The sequence below is a fragment of the Diceros bicornis genome, chromosome 18, assembly GCF_020826845.1.
Source record: "Diceros bicornis minor isolate mBicDic1 chromosome 18, mDicBic1.mat.cur, whole genome shotgun sequence".
Taxonomy (NCBI): domain Eukaryota; kingdom Metazoa; phylum Chordata; class Mammalia; order Perissodactyla; family Rhinocerotidae; genus Diceros; species Diceros bicornis.
In genome coordinates, this window is record NC_080757.1 from 6,401,551 (window position 1) to 6,418,449 (window position 16,899).

The 16,899-nt window shown below is 44.5% G+C and overlaps 1 protein-coding gene across 1 annotated transcript in view; it reads right to left on the minus strand.

Annotated features, from left to right (window-relative positions):
• Nucleotides 1-8,758, minus strand: part of MYOCD (myocardin) — a 92,052-nt gene extending 83,294 nt beyond the window's left edge. The window contains exon 1 of the mRNA XM_058559258.1: nt 8,463-8,758. Within this exon, the coding sequence (XP_058415241.1) occupies nt 8,463-8,517 (55 nt within the window). The 5' untranslated portion in view covers nt 8,518-8,758. The remainder of the gene's footprint in view (nt 1-8,462) is intronic.
• Nucleotides 8,759-16,899: the final 8,141 nt, after the last annotated feature.

A 16,899-nucleotide genomic window follows, 5' to 3' on the forward strand; every position in this document is an offset into this window, starting at 1 on the left:
TTAGTGCAAATTACTGACAAAAAATCACACACTATCTGCTTAATAACATTGAAAATCCAAGTACTAAAATCATAAGACTGCAAAACTATTATTTGGCTAATGGTTGTTTTTTTTTTTTTAAATCTTACTTATGTTCATCAAAACCTTTTAACTAGGGGGGCCAGCCGGGTGGCGCAAGTGGTTAGGTGCGCACACTCTGCTGCGGCGGCCTGGGGTTCGCCAGCTCAGATCCGGGTTGTGCACTGATGCACTGCTTGTTAAGCCATACTGCAGCAGCGTCCCATATAAAGTAGAGGAAGATGGGCACAGATGTTAGCCCAGAGCCAGTCTTCCTCAGCAAAAGAGAGGAGGATTGGCATTGAACGTTAGCTCAGGGCTGGTCTTCCTCACACACACAAAATAAACAAACCTTTTAACTAGTCCACGCTTCTCTCGTGCAATTGACATGCCACCAGGTCAAGTAATCCCTTCCCACATGGGGAATAGAGGCTTCTTTCTGTAAAACCCTCAATAATTCCACGAAGGTCTTTCCCTCACAAATGGCAGGAATCATTTTATCAGCATGGAAACAAAGGCCCAGGGAGCTGAGTTGACTTTCTAAGTTGACTTTCACCTTATCTGTGAAATGGGGATATTCCCTAAGGCTATTTAAGGTCATGGAATCAGAAAACAGGTGTGATGGGCTCCCACCTTCACTCTGCTCACAAGAGAGCAGGAGTGAGCCTGAGAAGGCGCTACCTGTGAAATGCACCTGCTCGCTCCTCCTTCCCGATCTGGGCAGAGCTTCAAGACAGCTGGTCACCATCTGCTAGATGACCAGTGATTTCTTGCTAATGAGATGGAGATAAACGAGACGAAAGGCTACTTGGTGCTCTAGCATCTCCTACTCAGGTTTGGCTTTTTTGAAGTATGCAAAATTCTAACCCTGGGGTTGAGCACTTCTGCTTCTGCCATGCACGTCTGTTATTCTCCAACTTAATCCAATTAGATTAGAATCCATTCAATTTGGTTCAATCCAATTTGACAAAATCTTACTGACTGTCATATACTGGAGCAGATAAAAGATGAATGTTACTCTTTCTGGTCTTAAAAATTTTTTTTTAAAAGGGCCTCAGGTACACAAAATTGGATTAACCTAATCCTTGGTCCATGTCGCACTGTCACACTATCATCATTGACCCATGAGTGAACACTGTTTAATTAATTTGCTTAATACTTAACATGCATGCAACCACTGCCTAACCACCGCCTAACTTAAGAACACCACCAATAACCTTTTTCTGACTTCGGGCTACGCCCCTATCTCCTCATCTTGCCTCTCCCACTCCAGAGGTAACTACTTTTCTGAATTTTGCACTTATATTCACTCATCCCCTTTTTGTTCTAGTTTTAATGCACACATTCATATGCCTAAAAATATGTAAAAACATATATTATTTACTTTTCTTGTTTTTGAGTATTCTTTGAGGGAAGAATAAAATGCATTTACAACACATATTTAATGGTGGCTTCTCTATGCCACTCACTGTTCTAGGTGCTGGAGAATAAAGCAGGGAAAACAAACAAACAAAAATTCCTGCCCTCATGGACAAAATAAACGAAAAACCAAGTAACATGTTTATATGCCTGGTAGTGATAAGAGCTATGGATAAAAATAAGGCAGAGAGGGTGCGGGGTTGCGGGGGGAGGATGGGGCTCTTGTATGGTTATTAAGAGGTGCGGGAAGGCCTTCTGACTGGAAGGCCAGTTGGACCTGAGGCCAGAGCAGTGGTCTCAAGCAGCTGGCCTGAGCCAGACCCTGAATGTTCTTTTGGCTTTTAAAAAAGATTTTTAATCCCCATTTAGGAAGTAAAATACACTCATCTTTTAAGGTCCAGCTAACTGGGTTCTCATGTGGACTTCTGAAGGCACAGTTTGCTGGAACCATGCACACAGTGTCAGAAGGTCAGCTCTAATATTCCATGTGAGGACACTGAATGTGTCTTTTCTGCTCCCTAATTGTGTCCCCAGCTCCTGGCAGTCTCCATGATAACGGAAACATGGAAGAGATAATTGCTGAAAGAATCAATTAATAAATAGGTAACTCTCATACAGCATTTTCCAGCGTTTTTCAGGTTGCCTGTGAGCTCCTTGAGGACAGGGATTATAGCCCTACGATGGGTATCCTGGGGTGGGGCGCTGGTGCCTGACACCAATAAATAACAGAGGTTTGAGGAGTGAAAGGTGAGCCAGCATGGAAGTAAGCAGCCAGGAAGGAAAACCATCCGAGTTCTTACCTGGGTGGGTGCAGAGGGCTTGCCAGCAACCTGCATACAGAGATTAACCCCATTAAATAAACCACTGTTGAAACTATGAGCTTCTCTGTTCACAGCAAAATTTTCCACAATGAGTTTGTCCCATTAAACCTACCCTATGGGATGCTATGTGAATAAATGTGAAACACGTTTGGGAATCACTGCCTTTTAGAAGTTCATAATATACATTAGAAATACTAAGGTCTTTGAGATATTCTGCAGTTAAAAAATCCAATTTAATTTTTTAGTATCCTCTGCCTCCCTCTTTTTTCAATTTCCTGCTGAACAATTGTTAACATCCTGTGGAATTAGTCTTCTGTGGACCATCATGGGGAAATCATTGGGATTATGGCTAGATACCCATATTAAGGGAAAAATTCTGCAGAACGAAGTCTGCAGGACAGAGGCATTGTGGAGTTGTGACAGTTGGGAATGCCATAATGGAAGTTGCCGTCACAGGAAGAATAATGGCCCCCCGAAGATGTCCACGTCCCAATCCCTGGGACCTGTGAATATGTTACCTTCATGGTCCTATGGACTGAATTATGCCCCCCACTAAATTCATATATTGAAGGATTAACTCCCAGTGTGATGGTATTTGGCGATTAGGCCTTTGGGAAACAATTAGGTTTAGATGAGGTCATGTGGGTGGGGCCCTCATGATAAGATTAGTGTCCTTATGAGAAGAAATGCTGGAGAGAGCTCTCTGTCTCTCCTCTCTTTTTCTTTCTCTTTCTCTCTCTCTCCCTCTCTCCCTCTCTCTACACCATGTGAGGACACAGCAAGAAGGCAGCCATCGCCAAGCCGGGAGGAGAGCTCTCAAGAGAACCTAACCATGCTGGCACCCTGATCTCGGCCTTCCAGCCTCCAGAACTGTGAGAAAATAAATTTCTGTTGTTTTGCAACCCAGTTTATGATATGTTGTTATAGCAGCCCATGCTGACTAAGACACAACGCATAGGGGAAGTAAGGCTGTAGAAGGAATTCAGTTGCTGATCAGCTGACCTTAAATAGGGAGATTATCCTGGATGAGACCAAAGGAATCACAAGATTCTTTAAATATGGAAGACAGAAGCAGACAAGTGGAAGTCAGAGAGAGATTTGAAGATGCTGCACTGCTGCCTCTGCTGACGGTGGAAGGGGCCACAAGCCAAGGGACGCAGGTACCTCTAGAATCTAGAAAGGACAAGGAAACAGATTCTCCTGTAAAGTCTCCGAAAGGAATGCAGCCCTGTCAACACCTTGATTTTAGCCCACTGAGGCCCTTTTAAGACTTCTGATCTCCATAACTATTAGATAATAAATTTGTGCTGTTTTAAGCCACTAAGTTTGTGGTAATTTGCTACAGCAGCAATAGGAAGCTTATGCCATTGCTGAGAAAGGAATTAGTGGTTGTCAGCAAAGGAAGGAAGAAGTTCAGTGATGAATGGTTTGTACAGAAGCCGAGAGTGATGCTTAGCCCTCCGCTTCTTCCTATTCTGACTACATCTAGTAGAACTTCCTGAAAGATTTTGACGAAACGAGTTTTCTCAAACTTAAAATATTCTACTGGTCATTTCAATTGCAAGATGGAATTGCAGAATGGTTAAGATATTTGTGCTCCAGTAGGCTTCACACCCAAAGGTTGTCAATGAAATTTTGAAAAGAAGACTAAGCATATGAAGCAATTGAAATAATTTTCTTAGAATACTATGTTAATTATCAAGACAAGTGTGAATTATTGATTTATCCAATCAAAAAGTATTTATTAAGCATCTACTATACGTCCAGTCCCCCGAGAATACAACAGTTCAAAATGTCATAGTAATGCTTTTAGGAAACTTACAGTCTTCAAAACTTTACAAAAATACTCAGGGCCATTAACTTGGAAAAATATCAAATCTTAGGGCTGGAAGCAACTTCAGAGATGAATCAGCCAAAATCCTCTATTTCGTAGGTGACAAAAATGAGATCTGAAGAGGTCAATTAAATTGACCTCGTATATACAACTATATAAAATTTGTTTTTATAGCCTAGGACAAATAATTTAACCTAGAAGAATACCTTTCCCATAATGTGTAATAAGGTGCTCTTCTAGTTTAGATGATTTGTCCTAGGTTATAAAAGTAACTAATGGTGACAGTAGGCCCAGAGCCTGGGCTTCTCTTGAGATAATGGTGGAAATTTCTTCAACAGTGTCCATTATGGTAAAAATCTTCAGGACCAATCTCTTCGTCCGATTCACAGGAGAGAAAATTCAGTCCCAGAGATGTTAAAGATCTAGCTTAAAGTGGAAATCAGTAGTCCTTTTAGGTTATCTGAAGGATGGAGGACAGAGAAAGCACAGAGAGGATGACCATCAGAGTCCTGAGATGTCCTTTGCTTTCTCTGGAAGGACAAACAGCAATCGCAGACTCTGGAGGCCTGTGCCTGGATGTTCTTGGGGTAGAAGAATGCGGTGTTGGTGTGTTCCACTACCAAACATTTAGCTGAGTTCAGCCACTGCTTCTCCCACGCCTGCTTTGCATGTTCCTTGGCTTCTTTCAGCTGTGGCCTCAAGTCCTAGAGCCCCTGTACCTACCTGAGCACCAGTCCACCTCCTGAGCCTATCCTTCTCCCCCCAGAAAGCCAGAAGGGAAGTCCCATGTTCTTCCTAAATCCATATGCCGGCTCTACCACAGAGGACCCAGAGTTCATGCTCACGGCACCCCCTCCTCACTCTGAGTCTTCTGCTTTCATGACTAACGTGCAAAATTTGCATTTTGAGGAGTCTTTGGGCACCCAGATCTTGAGAGCTTGATAGGATATCGGACAGGCAGCAGAGAGTGTTGATCAAAGACTGCTCAGATTGTAAGTAGGGTTGCCAGATAGAATACAGAATGCCTAGTTCAATTTGGATTCCAGATAAAAGTATGTCCCCAATATTGCAGTATGCTAAGAAATTAATCATTGTTCATAACTGGGCATCCTGTATTTTTATTTGTTAAATTTGACAACCCTAAATTTGTAGGGGATGGAGGCAAGGTCCTGGTAGGTACCAGAGTCTGCCTTTGTGGGCTGTTTGAATGGGAAGAGGAGAAAAAGAGAAAGAAATAAAAGAAACACAACAGTTCTTTAGAAGCAAAATCCATTAATGGACCTCTCTTTCCCCTTTTGATCTTTTGTGCATGGTGCGTGTGCGTGCACACGCGTGTGTGTACACATACATACGAACCCTCGTGTTTTGTTGACAGAAGGATCATGATATTGAGGAAAATTGTTGACAGTGATACCGATTACAGATATTGACAAACGACAGTGAGAAGATTAAAAACGGTAAAAATGTGGTTTAAAAGTAACGCTAATTACTGCATTTACGTAAACTGCCTGACATTTATGCCCAACTGCCACACAGCCCAATCACAATTTTGCTTGTTCCCAATCTTTCCGTGTTTCTAGAGATCCATAAAATGTTACTAGAATCTGAGAAATCACCTAGGCCAACCTTGACATTTACAGATTAAGTAACCAGGACTCAGAAAGCAAGTGACCCACGCAGGCTCCCGCTGCCTAATAATATTAATAATAGAACAACATTTTTTGAGGGCTTACTAAGTGCCAGGCAATTTTCTAAGTGCTCTATTTACACAATCACATTTAATCCTCACAACAACCCTATGATCACCCTCATTATTCAAATGAGGCAAAAGGAGGCAGACAGAATTGTGTAGTTTATCCAAGGTTCAAGGTTATACAGCTAGTAAGCAGAAGCCCCTGCTAAAAACCCAGCGAGTTTGGCGATGGACCCACACACTCAGCCATGAAACCCTGCAGCCTCCCAAATAAGATAAATTTATATCACTAAACATGTTCATACATGTAAACTTTCATAGTTTACTGCTCCTGTAGCATGATTTTATACTTAATAACAAGGTGACTCGAATATAGCTTATAGAAAGCTGGCTGGAGAATGCTGCCATACATGTCAATTTCAGAGTCGGGGCAGTTATCTGCCCAACTCTAAACAAGCCCTACAACACCGGGAGTCTCACTGTGATCAGAGAGTAATTCAGTTTCATTTATTTTTTGAAATATTTTTAAAGAAATACGTAGCACCAAGTCTACTATCGAAGCAAACATTAGCAGTGAGACGGAAAGAGTTGTATGAGTTTACGTTTTAGTAGCTCGTGAAAGAAAAGAAGAAAAAAAAAACGGAGTAAGAGAGAGAAATCAAAACAGAGAAGAAGCCTTCCTTATCCACTGTTAGCCACAAAATAAACCAAGTTCTCTTAGGAAGAGGCCGGCCTCTCGTTAGCATGCTGCCAGCCAGACTTCTGTGCTGTTGCAGCTATACTATAATTATATCTAGGAAGAATAATCACTGTACTTAACATGACATTTATGTAGTTTTACATTCTGCTTGTTTTTCTTCTCTTTCAGGAGATTACCAATCCTTTGCATCTCAGGTAACCAAACCACTTTGTCCATTTCCAGACCCCAGCTTCCCTGTTTATCAGACCTGGAGGATTAAGCAATCCTGTGTCTGCTTTCAGATCGTTTTCCTGAGGCCACCCTTCCAGTGACACAAAAGCTTGTCCAAACTTAAAAAAAAACAAAAAACGACGTGGCGACTGGAATTCTCAGAAGCTCTAGAGTCTACCTGGGAGACCCCAGGACTCTGCCAGTTCACTAAGACAGGAATTAAGAGCAGTGCAAACATTGTCTTCCCTCTCCTCTGCACTTCAGTTGAAGGAAGGATTCATTTGATAAGTGTGTTTTGCAATTCTACTATCAAGTACCTCACCAAATCCTTTTAGAGACAAACCAGCCCCTCCTCTGCCCCGCACACAAAACTGACAAGGGTGCATTTGAAATGAACGTGGCTTCTTGCAAAACAGATCCACATCCTCTCTTCTTCAGAAAGGTGGCAGTGTTGCCTTGCGGTTTTGACCAAATTACAAAGCAGTGGCAATGTCTCCAGCAGATTCACAGACCAACCACCTCACCTCACCATGGAAAGGAGAAGGACTTAATCTACTGCCAACTGGTGCCTGGCAGACTCGCCCCCTCGGAGCTTCAGGGCACTGAGTCCTGTGGCCGCCTAAGCTCTCGAGTTTTCATCTTGTTTCAACAGTACAGAGCCTAAGAACATCTCCAATTGATCCCGCAGACATCTCAAAGCCAGGAGCATCGGAGGGAGTCACAGACCATCCTTACTTTCCAGCATCCACTCGTCTCATTTTTGAAACATCCATCCCACATGAAACACTGAGTGGTCCCATTTAGAAGGGCTGAGGAAAACCAAGCAAACAATGCCAGCATCCTTCTAACACCTGTCATGTGGAATGCTAATCCATCTGCTAAGTAGGAGTTCTGTCATTTATTGAGCAGTTTGTTACTGCTTTTATAAAACGAATATTGTACACAGAGCTATTGAGGAAGAACTTAAGAAGGCAAGTGTCTCCCTGTCTGCATGTGGAGACTCACACATTGCTACCTTCCTTGGGCGCCTACACCAACCCTTGGCAAGGAGCAGTGAGAATTCCCATCTCTCCCTTCCACTCACCTTCACTCAGCGTCCTTTGAGAAGTTTCTCTATGCGCTACTAACACAGATATTTGGGGGAAAATTCTCCATTTATAAATATCAGATGGTTTGGAAAAAAATATTTGTGGCACTGGACTTTTTTTTTTCTCCTACAGTGATGTCATTTTAAATACTTGGTGTGCTCCAAATTTGCTATTTTTACTTCCCCCAAGTGACTTTTTTGGGAAATACATTTGTTTGGATTAGCTACATTTTAAATGACCCCAGTATCTAATACACAGCCTCAGGTTCATCTTCTCAGCAATTATAACTGATATCAGGCAGTTCTCAAACTTGAAACCCCTTATTTGTTCATTTTCACACTTGTTCCTTTTGGATGTACCCCTCTAAAATGTCTATTCACAGCTACAGAGAAAAAAACTAAAATAAAAAGATTGGCCTTTTCACAAACAAAAACCACACTCAGCAACTCAAAGTATTTCAAACGGAAGACATTAAAGGCCCCCCCAAGTCAAATAATTTTTCACTTCCAAAATGTGCTTTTGGGGAACAACGCTAGAGTAGCCACGGCAGGCTTTGAAACATTTATTGGAAAGCCAGTCTAGAGTTGAGAAGTGCAGAAGAGGAAAGTTTAAGAAGGAATGCTAAATGCCTTAGCCCTACCTGATCTGAACTTGCTCCTAATCAGCAAAGAGTGCTCAGACCCCAGGAGTGTCATGTTGAGCCTCACGAGCCGCTGGTCCCTTTGCCAGACGCCCCCTGTTTTCCACCAGGAACAGGCTCCCGGGAGCCCAGCTGACCGCAGCTAACAACCCAGAATTCATCCAACTCTCCGGGAGCTCCCCTGGGCAGGAGTACAGTGGCAGCCAGTGACCGAAACCAGTGTCCCCAGAAAACTGGCGGCTCCCCCCTCGCTGTGCGGGGCTAATTAACTCTTAGCCAGCAGGACCCTCCTCCTCCTCCTCTGAGTTTGGCCAGGAGCAGCGGCATCCCAGGCGTTCTTGGCTGATGTCATCAGCTGCCAGCGATTGCGGAGTATCACCACCACGCCTTTATGAAGGTCCCAAGTTTGCTATCTGATACTTTTTTACTACTGACAGGAGCCCAGCCAATCAGGAGCGGCGAGCGGGGACCGGGGACTTGGAGCGGCCAGGGGAGTCTGGGGAGCGGGGTCTTAACTCTTTGCAGCGGGCTGAGCGGACGCGGAGCGCAGGGGGCGGGAGGCAGGGCCGGCTCGGGCCCCGGCGAGGGGCAGTGAGGGAGCCGGGAGGAAGGACAGGGCGGCTGCAGAGCGCCGGGGCTCGCAGGTGGCGCGCGGCGCTGCGGGCGGCGGGCCCGGGCCCGGGCGGGTGGGAGCCGCCGGGGCTTCCCCGGCCGCCGGGCCGCTGCCTGGGAGGCGGGACGCGGCGGGGATCTCCTACCCCCGGGCAGGGGCGGGCGCGCCTGCGGGACCGCTACGCACGGCGCTTTGCAGATAAGCCGGACCCCTCGGACATACACAAGGCTTCCCACGGACCGGAGTCCCCGCATTCTCTCCGCTTGAGGGGCTCCGGGCACCGGCAGAGACGAGTATACACCTCGCAGCTCCGGTATCAGACTTGGATACCCCTCCGCGGAGAAAATGAAACGCCTTTCATTTTTCTAGGATGTGCTTTTTATGGGACAAACCTGACAGTGCGTCTGCAGATTCAGCCGGGACACAGTGCTGTCCCTCCGGGGGAAGATACATGAGTTGAACGCCCTTTGGGGCTCTGAATAGGGTGGGATTCGAGGAGGGAGGGTCTCTGGAGCAGGGGGATGTCAGAACTGGGGTTGGGCTTAGCTTGGAAAGGCTGAAAGGCTTTTCCTACTAGTGAGTCCCTCCTTAGGGGAAAATCCATTCGGAACCCAACACGGAGTTACCCTGCGTCTAGAATGTGCCAGGTGTTCCAGGCTCATTGATGAATAAAACAAAGATCTTGCTCTCAAGAAGCTTGCTTAATAGTTAGCCGCACAGAAAATAGAAACCAAACTATAGATGTACATAACTTTGGGTTGAATTTATTTGCGACCTTGTACACACATGGGCCCCCAGGTATGATCTCTTATATGCAGGCCTGCTTATGTCTCAGGAGACCTCTGAACCTTTAAAAGGTCAGTCGGTGACAGGCGAAGACCTGATGTGACAATAGCTCATGGGACAACTACTAATACCCTGAGTTTGACCTCTGCATGAATTCTCTGATCCTTGAGTTCGCTCTTTGGATCTGACCAGTTGTTTGTATAAATAAGGTCTTCTGGGATAGACTGTTTAATTCCTCATGTGTCAGAAAGGAGGCAGAGCAATCCCACCCCCCGGTCCTCTAGGGAATAGTGTCCCAGCCTCAGAGGCCTGTTTTCAGGCTGATGAGATGTGCACCAGCGTCTCAGTGATTATGTAACATTCCCATACAGAGTGTATTACTTTCCTAGCCCTGATGTAACAAATTACCACACGTTTAGTAGCTTAAAACAACATAAATGTAATATCTTGCAGTTATGGAGGTCAGAAATCCAAAATGGGTCTCCCTGGGCTGACATCAAGGTGTTATCAGGGCTACTTTCCTTTCTGGAAGATGTAGGGGAGAGTTGTTTCCTTGCCCTTTCCAGCTTCTAGAGGGCGCCCATGATTTTTGTTTCGTGGCCCCTTCCTCCATCTTCCAAGCCAGCAATGACAGGTCAAGTTCTTATCATGTGATATGGCTCTGCTCTCTCCCCTTCTGCCTTCCTCTTCCACATTAAAGGACCCTAGTGATTATGTTGGGCCCACCTGGATAAACCCTAGTGTATGGTCAGCTGATTATCAACCACAATCCCTTTGCCGTGTAATGTAACATATTCACAGATTTCTGGGATGAAGATGCGAACGTGGGAAGAGGGAGCATTATTCTGCCTGCGACGAAGAGCGACCCCTCTTTCACCAGCATGTTCTTGCCCCCAGTTGAGCCCCAGGCTCCTCATCTTCAATGAAAACATGTCAAGTGGAGGAAGATTTGGGAATGGGGAAACACAGGAGCCTGGAGGAACCCTGACAAGCTTTGAGATGCCTGTAGCAGGGAGGTACTCTGAGTGAAGAGATTGGTGGGATAAGGAATGTTGCTAAATTATCTGAGTAGAGAAAAAACTATTTTGAGTAACATTAAAAAATAAAAAAAGAACCAAACAGATTTTTATCCTGAGGGCTGTGGAGCTGAGAAGAGATACATGGCAACTTGGCAGAGAATTGTTTTTTCGGTGAAAGTTGTGATGAAAACAGCTGGAGCCAACATTGAATGTAAGGGTCTGCATGACCTAGATGAGTCGGACAGGAGTAAATTGTTTTTCCTCTGCAGGCCTGAGAGTGTGTGTGTGTGTGTAGGGGAGCGTAGTTTCTTTTTTGAGTGAGTTTGGGAAATGCTGGTAACCACAGCCCTCCTCAATTTTCCCATCCTAGTGTGGAGCTGCTGACATGTGCCCTCTGGGATTTATACCCCCTAAGGAGTGGAATATCTATGGATGTAAATATGCTCATATAGAAGCTCATCCTTCTTCCCTCTATGCAAGGTTTTTGTGTGAAAAGAAGTGTTGGTGGGATTTGGAGAGGATGTTCCCAAGGGGAACAGGTCTCCCAGGCTGCTTTGGGAACATCAGGCTAATGTAGCAATGGCATCCACCAAGCTCTGTCCTATGATTTGCCCACCTCGGCAGCACTTCTCCCATGCCTTCTACCCCAGGACCTTCTCTCCTGAGCCCTAGAGTGAGCCTGTGATATGATGTAGAGGAGAGACATGAGCTTCCAGCATCAGAAAGTTCTTCATTTGCGTCTAAGCTACCCCTGTGACCTGGAGTGAGTTATTCAAGTCCTCTGAGACATTCATCATCTTCATGTAACACGGAGTTAGAAATACTTACTTCCCAGAAGGGTTGGGAAGTTTAGATGAAATAATACATTTGGAGTTCCCAGAACAATTCTTCCTGGTGTGTTGTAGGTCCCTCTCTTTACCCTCCCCCGACCACCAACTATTCTTGAGCAATCTTGGATCTTTCTCCTTTGTTATGGCTTTCCCTTACATTGCCATGAATTATCTATGGCTGTGTAACAAGTTACCACAAATTTAGCAGCTGACAACAACACACACATTTATTATCTCACGGTTTCCATGGGTCAGGATTCTGGGCATGGTTTGGCAGGTCCTTTGCTCCAGATCTCACAAGGCTGCAATCAAGTTGTTGGCTGGGACTGCGGTCTCTTCAGAGGCTCAGCGTCCTCCTCCAAGCTCACTGGTCGTTGGTAGAATTAAGTTCCTGGCAGCTCTAAAACTCATTATGGCTTGCTTCTTCAAGGCCAGCAGGAGAATCTCTTTCAGGGAAGACTCTTTTAAAGGGCTCACCTGACTAGGTCAGACCCACCCAGAATAATCTCTCTTTTGATTAACACAAAGTCATGCTAATTAGGAAACTTAATTATATCTGCAAAACCCCTTTACTTTTGCCATATAACATAACCTCATCATGGCAGTGTCATCTGTCACATTCACTGGCCCCTCCCATGCTGAAAGGGAGAGGATTATACAAGGGTATAACTCAGTGAGGGTCGCTTTAGAATTCTGCCATCCATAACTGTGGTCCTCGGCCTTCAGCCAGGGTGGGAGTGATTGTGTCTGTCGCATGAATCCAGGGCTCAGCTCAGGGCAGTCACCTTGAACTCTGACCCTTTATGGACCTCCTGATGGGCAGCATGAAGTCAGCTGCTGGGTCACAGGGCACGAGGTGGTGAGCAAAGGAAGAGCTCACCTGTGTAGACCTCAGGACCGCCAGTTCTCCTCTTCTTAGCACAATCCCCTCGCCCCACCCAAGGTCATCACTGTCTTCTTGGGTCTCAGCGTCTTCTTCTCCTCAGTGCCTGTTCCTGGTACCACCTCTTGTCTGTTTTATCTTTTTTCTTTCACATATCTGATAAGCAACTTCAGGAAAGCATTCGTTCCCCTTTCATCCGTTCATTGAAAATGCATTTTGGAATCTGTGGAAGTCCCGTAGTAGACATACAGTATAGAGACAGGTTTGCAAACTCAAATGATAGGACCAGGATAAGAGAGAATGTGGTGGGGAGGGGGTTGTATGCAGCAAACCGGACAGCACACGGCTTGTCCAAATGGGGCAGCTACGACCTAGACCTAGTTGACTTAGCCATTTGGGAGGGAATACAGACACGTTGTTCAAACAAACTGCAAATCCAGATTGTAATTTTCAACTATTGGATGTTTAAAGATGTGAGCAACTATTAGTAATTTTTAAAAAAGTTTTAAAACACAGTGTGAGTCAATGAGAGGCAGATCCAGGTTGTGGGACCTGAGCCTTATGCAATTTGTGGATCCTGTAAAAAACAAATGCAAAATTAGAAATATGATGGTTAGTGCAAGGGTGACTATTGAATTAGAATGCGAAATGGAATCACAACTGACTGGAGTGTGGAAGATTCAGTTTCTTTATCGTTAAGATCCTTCAGTCAACTGACCAGAAACGGTAATGCAAAAATGCTTCTGAAATATTGCATCCTGGCTTGCTCTTCCCACCTGGAACTCTCTGGAACTTTCAGCTACTCCCAGCACCCACAAGGCTGGTATAAGTAGGGAGCCCTGAAGCTTAAGCTTCATTAACTTAATGGTAAATCCAGATCTGGAGCCAATAAAACGTCTGCAAGCTTTGTGAGACTCATTCGGCACTGCTTCGCGACCTCTGCTACGAAATCTGTACTCTGATCTCCAAGGGGTTCCATCCAGACTCCAGGAGAGAGGGTGAAATATGTACTACCAAGTTACCTACTTAAGGAATTACCTATTTAGGAATACAGACTCAACCTATCAATTTGTTTCAATTCCAGAGATATTTATTAAGCACGAACTGTGTTCTAGCACTGTAGAGATTATAAAGATACAGCAGATATGATCCTGGACCTCTAGGTGCTAAGAATAGAGTGGCAGGGCATCCAAACTCCCAACAAACCAGAAATCCCATGTCATTATTACACTGGTAATGTAATGATGTCTCAGATGGGACTCATGTGAGCCACCCTATTAATATAACCTGTTTCCTTTCATCAAAGTGAATATAAAAGGCTTTTTGCCTAATTTAAACAGAGACAGTTTAAGTTAAACAAACGTAAAGAAAGTAGTTTCAATTGAGAGTGTCTGCCACAGCTCCCTCTTTCCCTGCCTGCCAGCAATGCTTCTCACCCTTTCCCTCTCTCTTTGTGCTCCTCTATCCTAGCTCCTGCCCAAGAAAAGGGAATACCATTTGATAATTCTGATTTAAAGCCATTGGGTTGGGCAACATTTACTAGAGGGCAGGATCACTGTGTTAAAAAGTCATGTGTCGGTGTGTTGCCTCTTCTTCAACTTCTTCCTTGCTGCTGTTACTTTAAGAGGGTGGGGAGGGGCGTAGATCAGAAACAAAGAATGTGCCTCCAGACAGTGTTGGAGTCGATCAGACCAGTTGTCCCAGCTCCGTTCTTGACTTTAGGTTACGTGACACATAAGTATTGCTTAAGCTAGTTTGCATTGAATTTATGCAGTGATAGTATCCTCGGAGTCCGGGGTATATCCAAGCGGCTTCTCACACTGCTGTGACTTGCTCGCCCGTAGAGAATATGGCAGATAGAGGTGGGCGTTGACAGAGCTGGACTCACAGTTGTCATTCGATATTGGATAGGTGCAATTTGCAGCGAGCAAATTCTTCAACTCCCCTCTGTTTTTCCTACACTTCGAGGGAACCAAGATGATGAATAATTACCTAATCGCCCAATATATACTTATTAGTCTTTGTATTCCTAGATTCTCTCGAGGATTACACACTGTTGATCCTTTCCTTTCTCTCAAAATTCCTTCCAAATCTGTATGTCTCTATGAAATTTTTCTCTTGTGCTCTAAACCCATATATCCAAACGCCTTCTCCTCTGGCGTTTCCCGAAAGCTCTTTGAAAACAGTAGTTAGAAAACCTAACTTACCACTTGCTCTCACCAGGTTTCCCTACAAACCTACTCCTTTTCCTGCTCTTCTTGTTGAAGGAATGGGAGAAGTACCCACCTAGTTTCTGCCTTGGGAGATGGCCCACAGTCCACACTCCCGCATTCTTTCCATCATCAATTTGTGTCCATTGGCCTCCTAAATACCTCTTGAATCTACCCCTTTAATTTACTCCTAATGCCTCTTCCTTACTTCAAGCCCTCCTCGGGTTTCCCTGGTTTATTACAAGTGTCTCCTCCTAGTCTTGCCCTGCTCCAATCCGTCTTCCATGTTGTCAGCAAAGTGATTTTTCTAAATCATAAGCAGAATCACATTTCTTGCTGCCTAAATCCTTCTTTGGCTCCCTAGTGCCAAAGGATAAAGTCCACAGCCCTCAGATGACACAGACAGCCCCATGTCGTTTGGCCCGTCAACTCCTACTTTATTTCCTGCCCCTTCTTCCCACTTCATTCTCCACGTACTAGCAATAACACATAGTTTGAAAAACACTGAGGCTTTCCTCTCTCTTTCTTTTTCTCCTAAGATGTTTCTTTTACTTAGAATGCCTTCTTGCTTTCTCTGTCTAGAGACATCCTACTTTTACCTCGAAACCCAAGTCAGACTTCACCTTATTCAGAAAACCTTCCTTGACAGCCCCCGGCCGAGCTCATCACACCCTATTGTTTTGCTACTTTCATGTCTTGTATGTCCTTCTGTTACTGCATTTATCAAGGAGTACTGTCAATTACTTTTTAACATGAACATCCTTCTACCAGTTTATAGGCTACTGAGGGACAGAAATATTATTTTCATTTATCTGTAACCCATTATCTATTTTTCCTGTTAATTCTGTTTTGCTAATTATCTGTATTACTCATAATAAACTGACCTTTGGCATACTTTGTGTTTGAATTATTATGTATAGAATAGTGTTTCTTGTTTGTGATCTTTTCTTCTGCAAATAGATTGGACACTTTTTGAGGGCTTTGGCTACATCTTATAGTGTTTATAGCTACCAAGGCATCTTACATGGCGGCTTCCAAAGAGTAGTTGCAACACGGTTGGTTGGATGATGCCAGGTAGTAGGGACTGTTTTGTTCTGATTCACTCCATTCAGGACCCAGTACAACATTATGCACACTCTCCAGAGATGATGAAACCACTTCTGGTTCATAAAGTGTGATCTGATCTGGGAGTTTGCTTTCTCTTCCAAACCTTTTTTTTTTTCGCAACTAGTCACATTCTGTCTCCTAACTCCTCCCTTTGCTCAGCATGCCTGCCATCTCCCCCGCTCCCCAGAAAACAGAATGGAAGCCTATAAATCCCTGACCTGCTGCAGGTGACCTTACAAATCATGCGTGCCTAGTCTCATTAACCCGAGACGCCTATTATGGCTAAGGAATGGTGAGGCACTACCCCAGTGGGCAGCAGGAATGGGGAGGGATGGGGGAGGGCCAGCGGCACTACTTAGTGGACCACAATCACTCAAGAGCTTTCCAGACGTCGTCTTTACCTCACCCCATGTTCCCAGGGCCGTGAGTCAGGGAGGAGAGCTTTCAGTTCTAGGGGATAAGGTCTAGGAAGGTTATTTCTCTCCCTCTGAAAACAACGTGGCCCACTCAAGGAGTTAGTTAGAACAGGTTAAAACTGACATCTGACTATTGAAATTGGCACATTCCAAGTTAGAATGTTGGAAAAGGGAAAATTCCAAATGCTATTAAAACCAGCTATGATAACAGTAAAGAAAATTCATGGTGGGAGCCTTGTTAACCAACAATACCCTCAGCTGTCTCAGGAACCTAGTGTTCAGTAAACGGAGACTTTTTCTAAAAAAAATCTTTCAGTTTAGCAAATGACCAAGGGATGTTCAGAGCCACTGAATGCCCCTACAGGAAAATTCCTTTTTTGCAAGTATGGTTTGAACAGATATGCCAGTTTTATAGAAATTACTCGAGCATCTCTCAGACTTAAACCTATATGATGCTCAGATAGTGGTTGCAAGCCTTAGTATGCCTCTTCTGATAAGATTTTTTTTGATTGACTTTATTTTTTTAGAGCAGTTTTAGGTTCACAGCAAAATTGAGGTGCAGGTACTGATTTC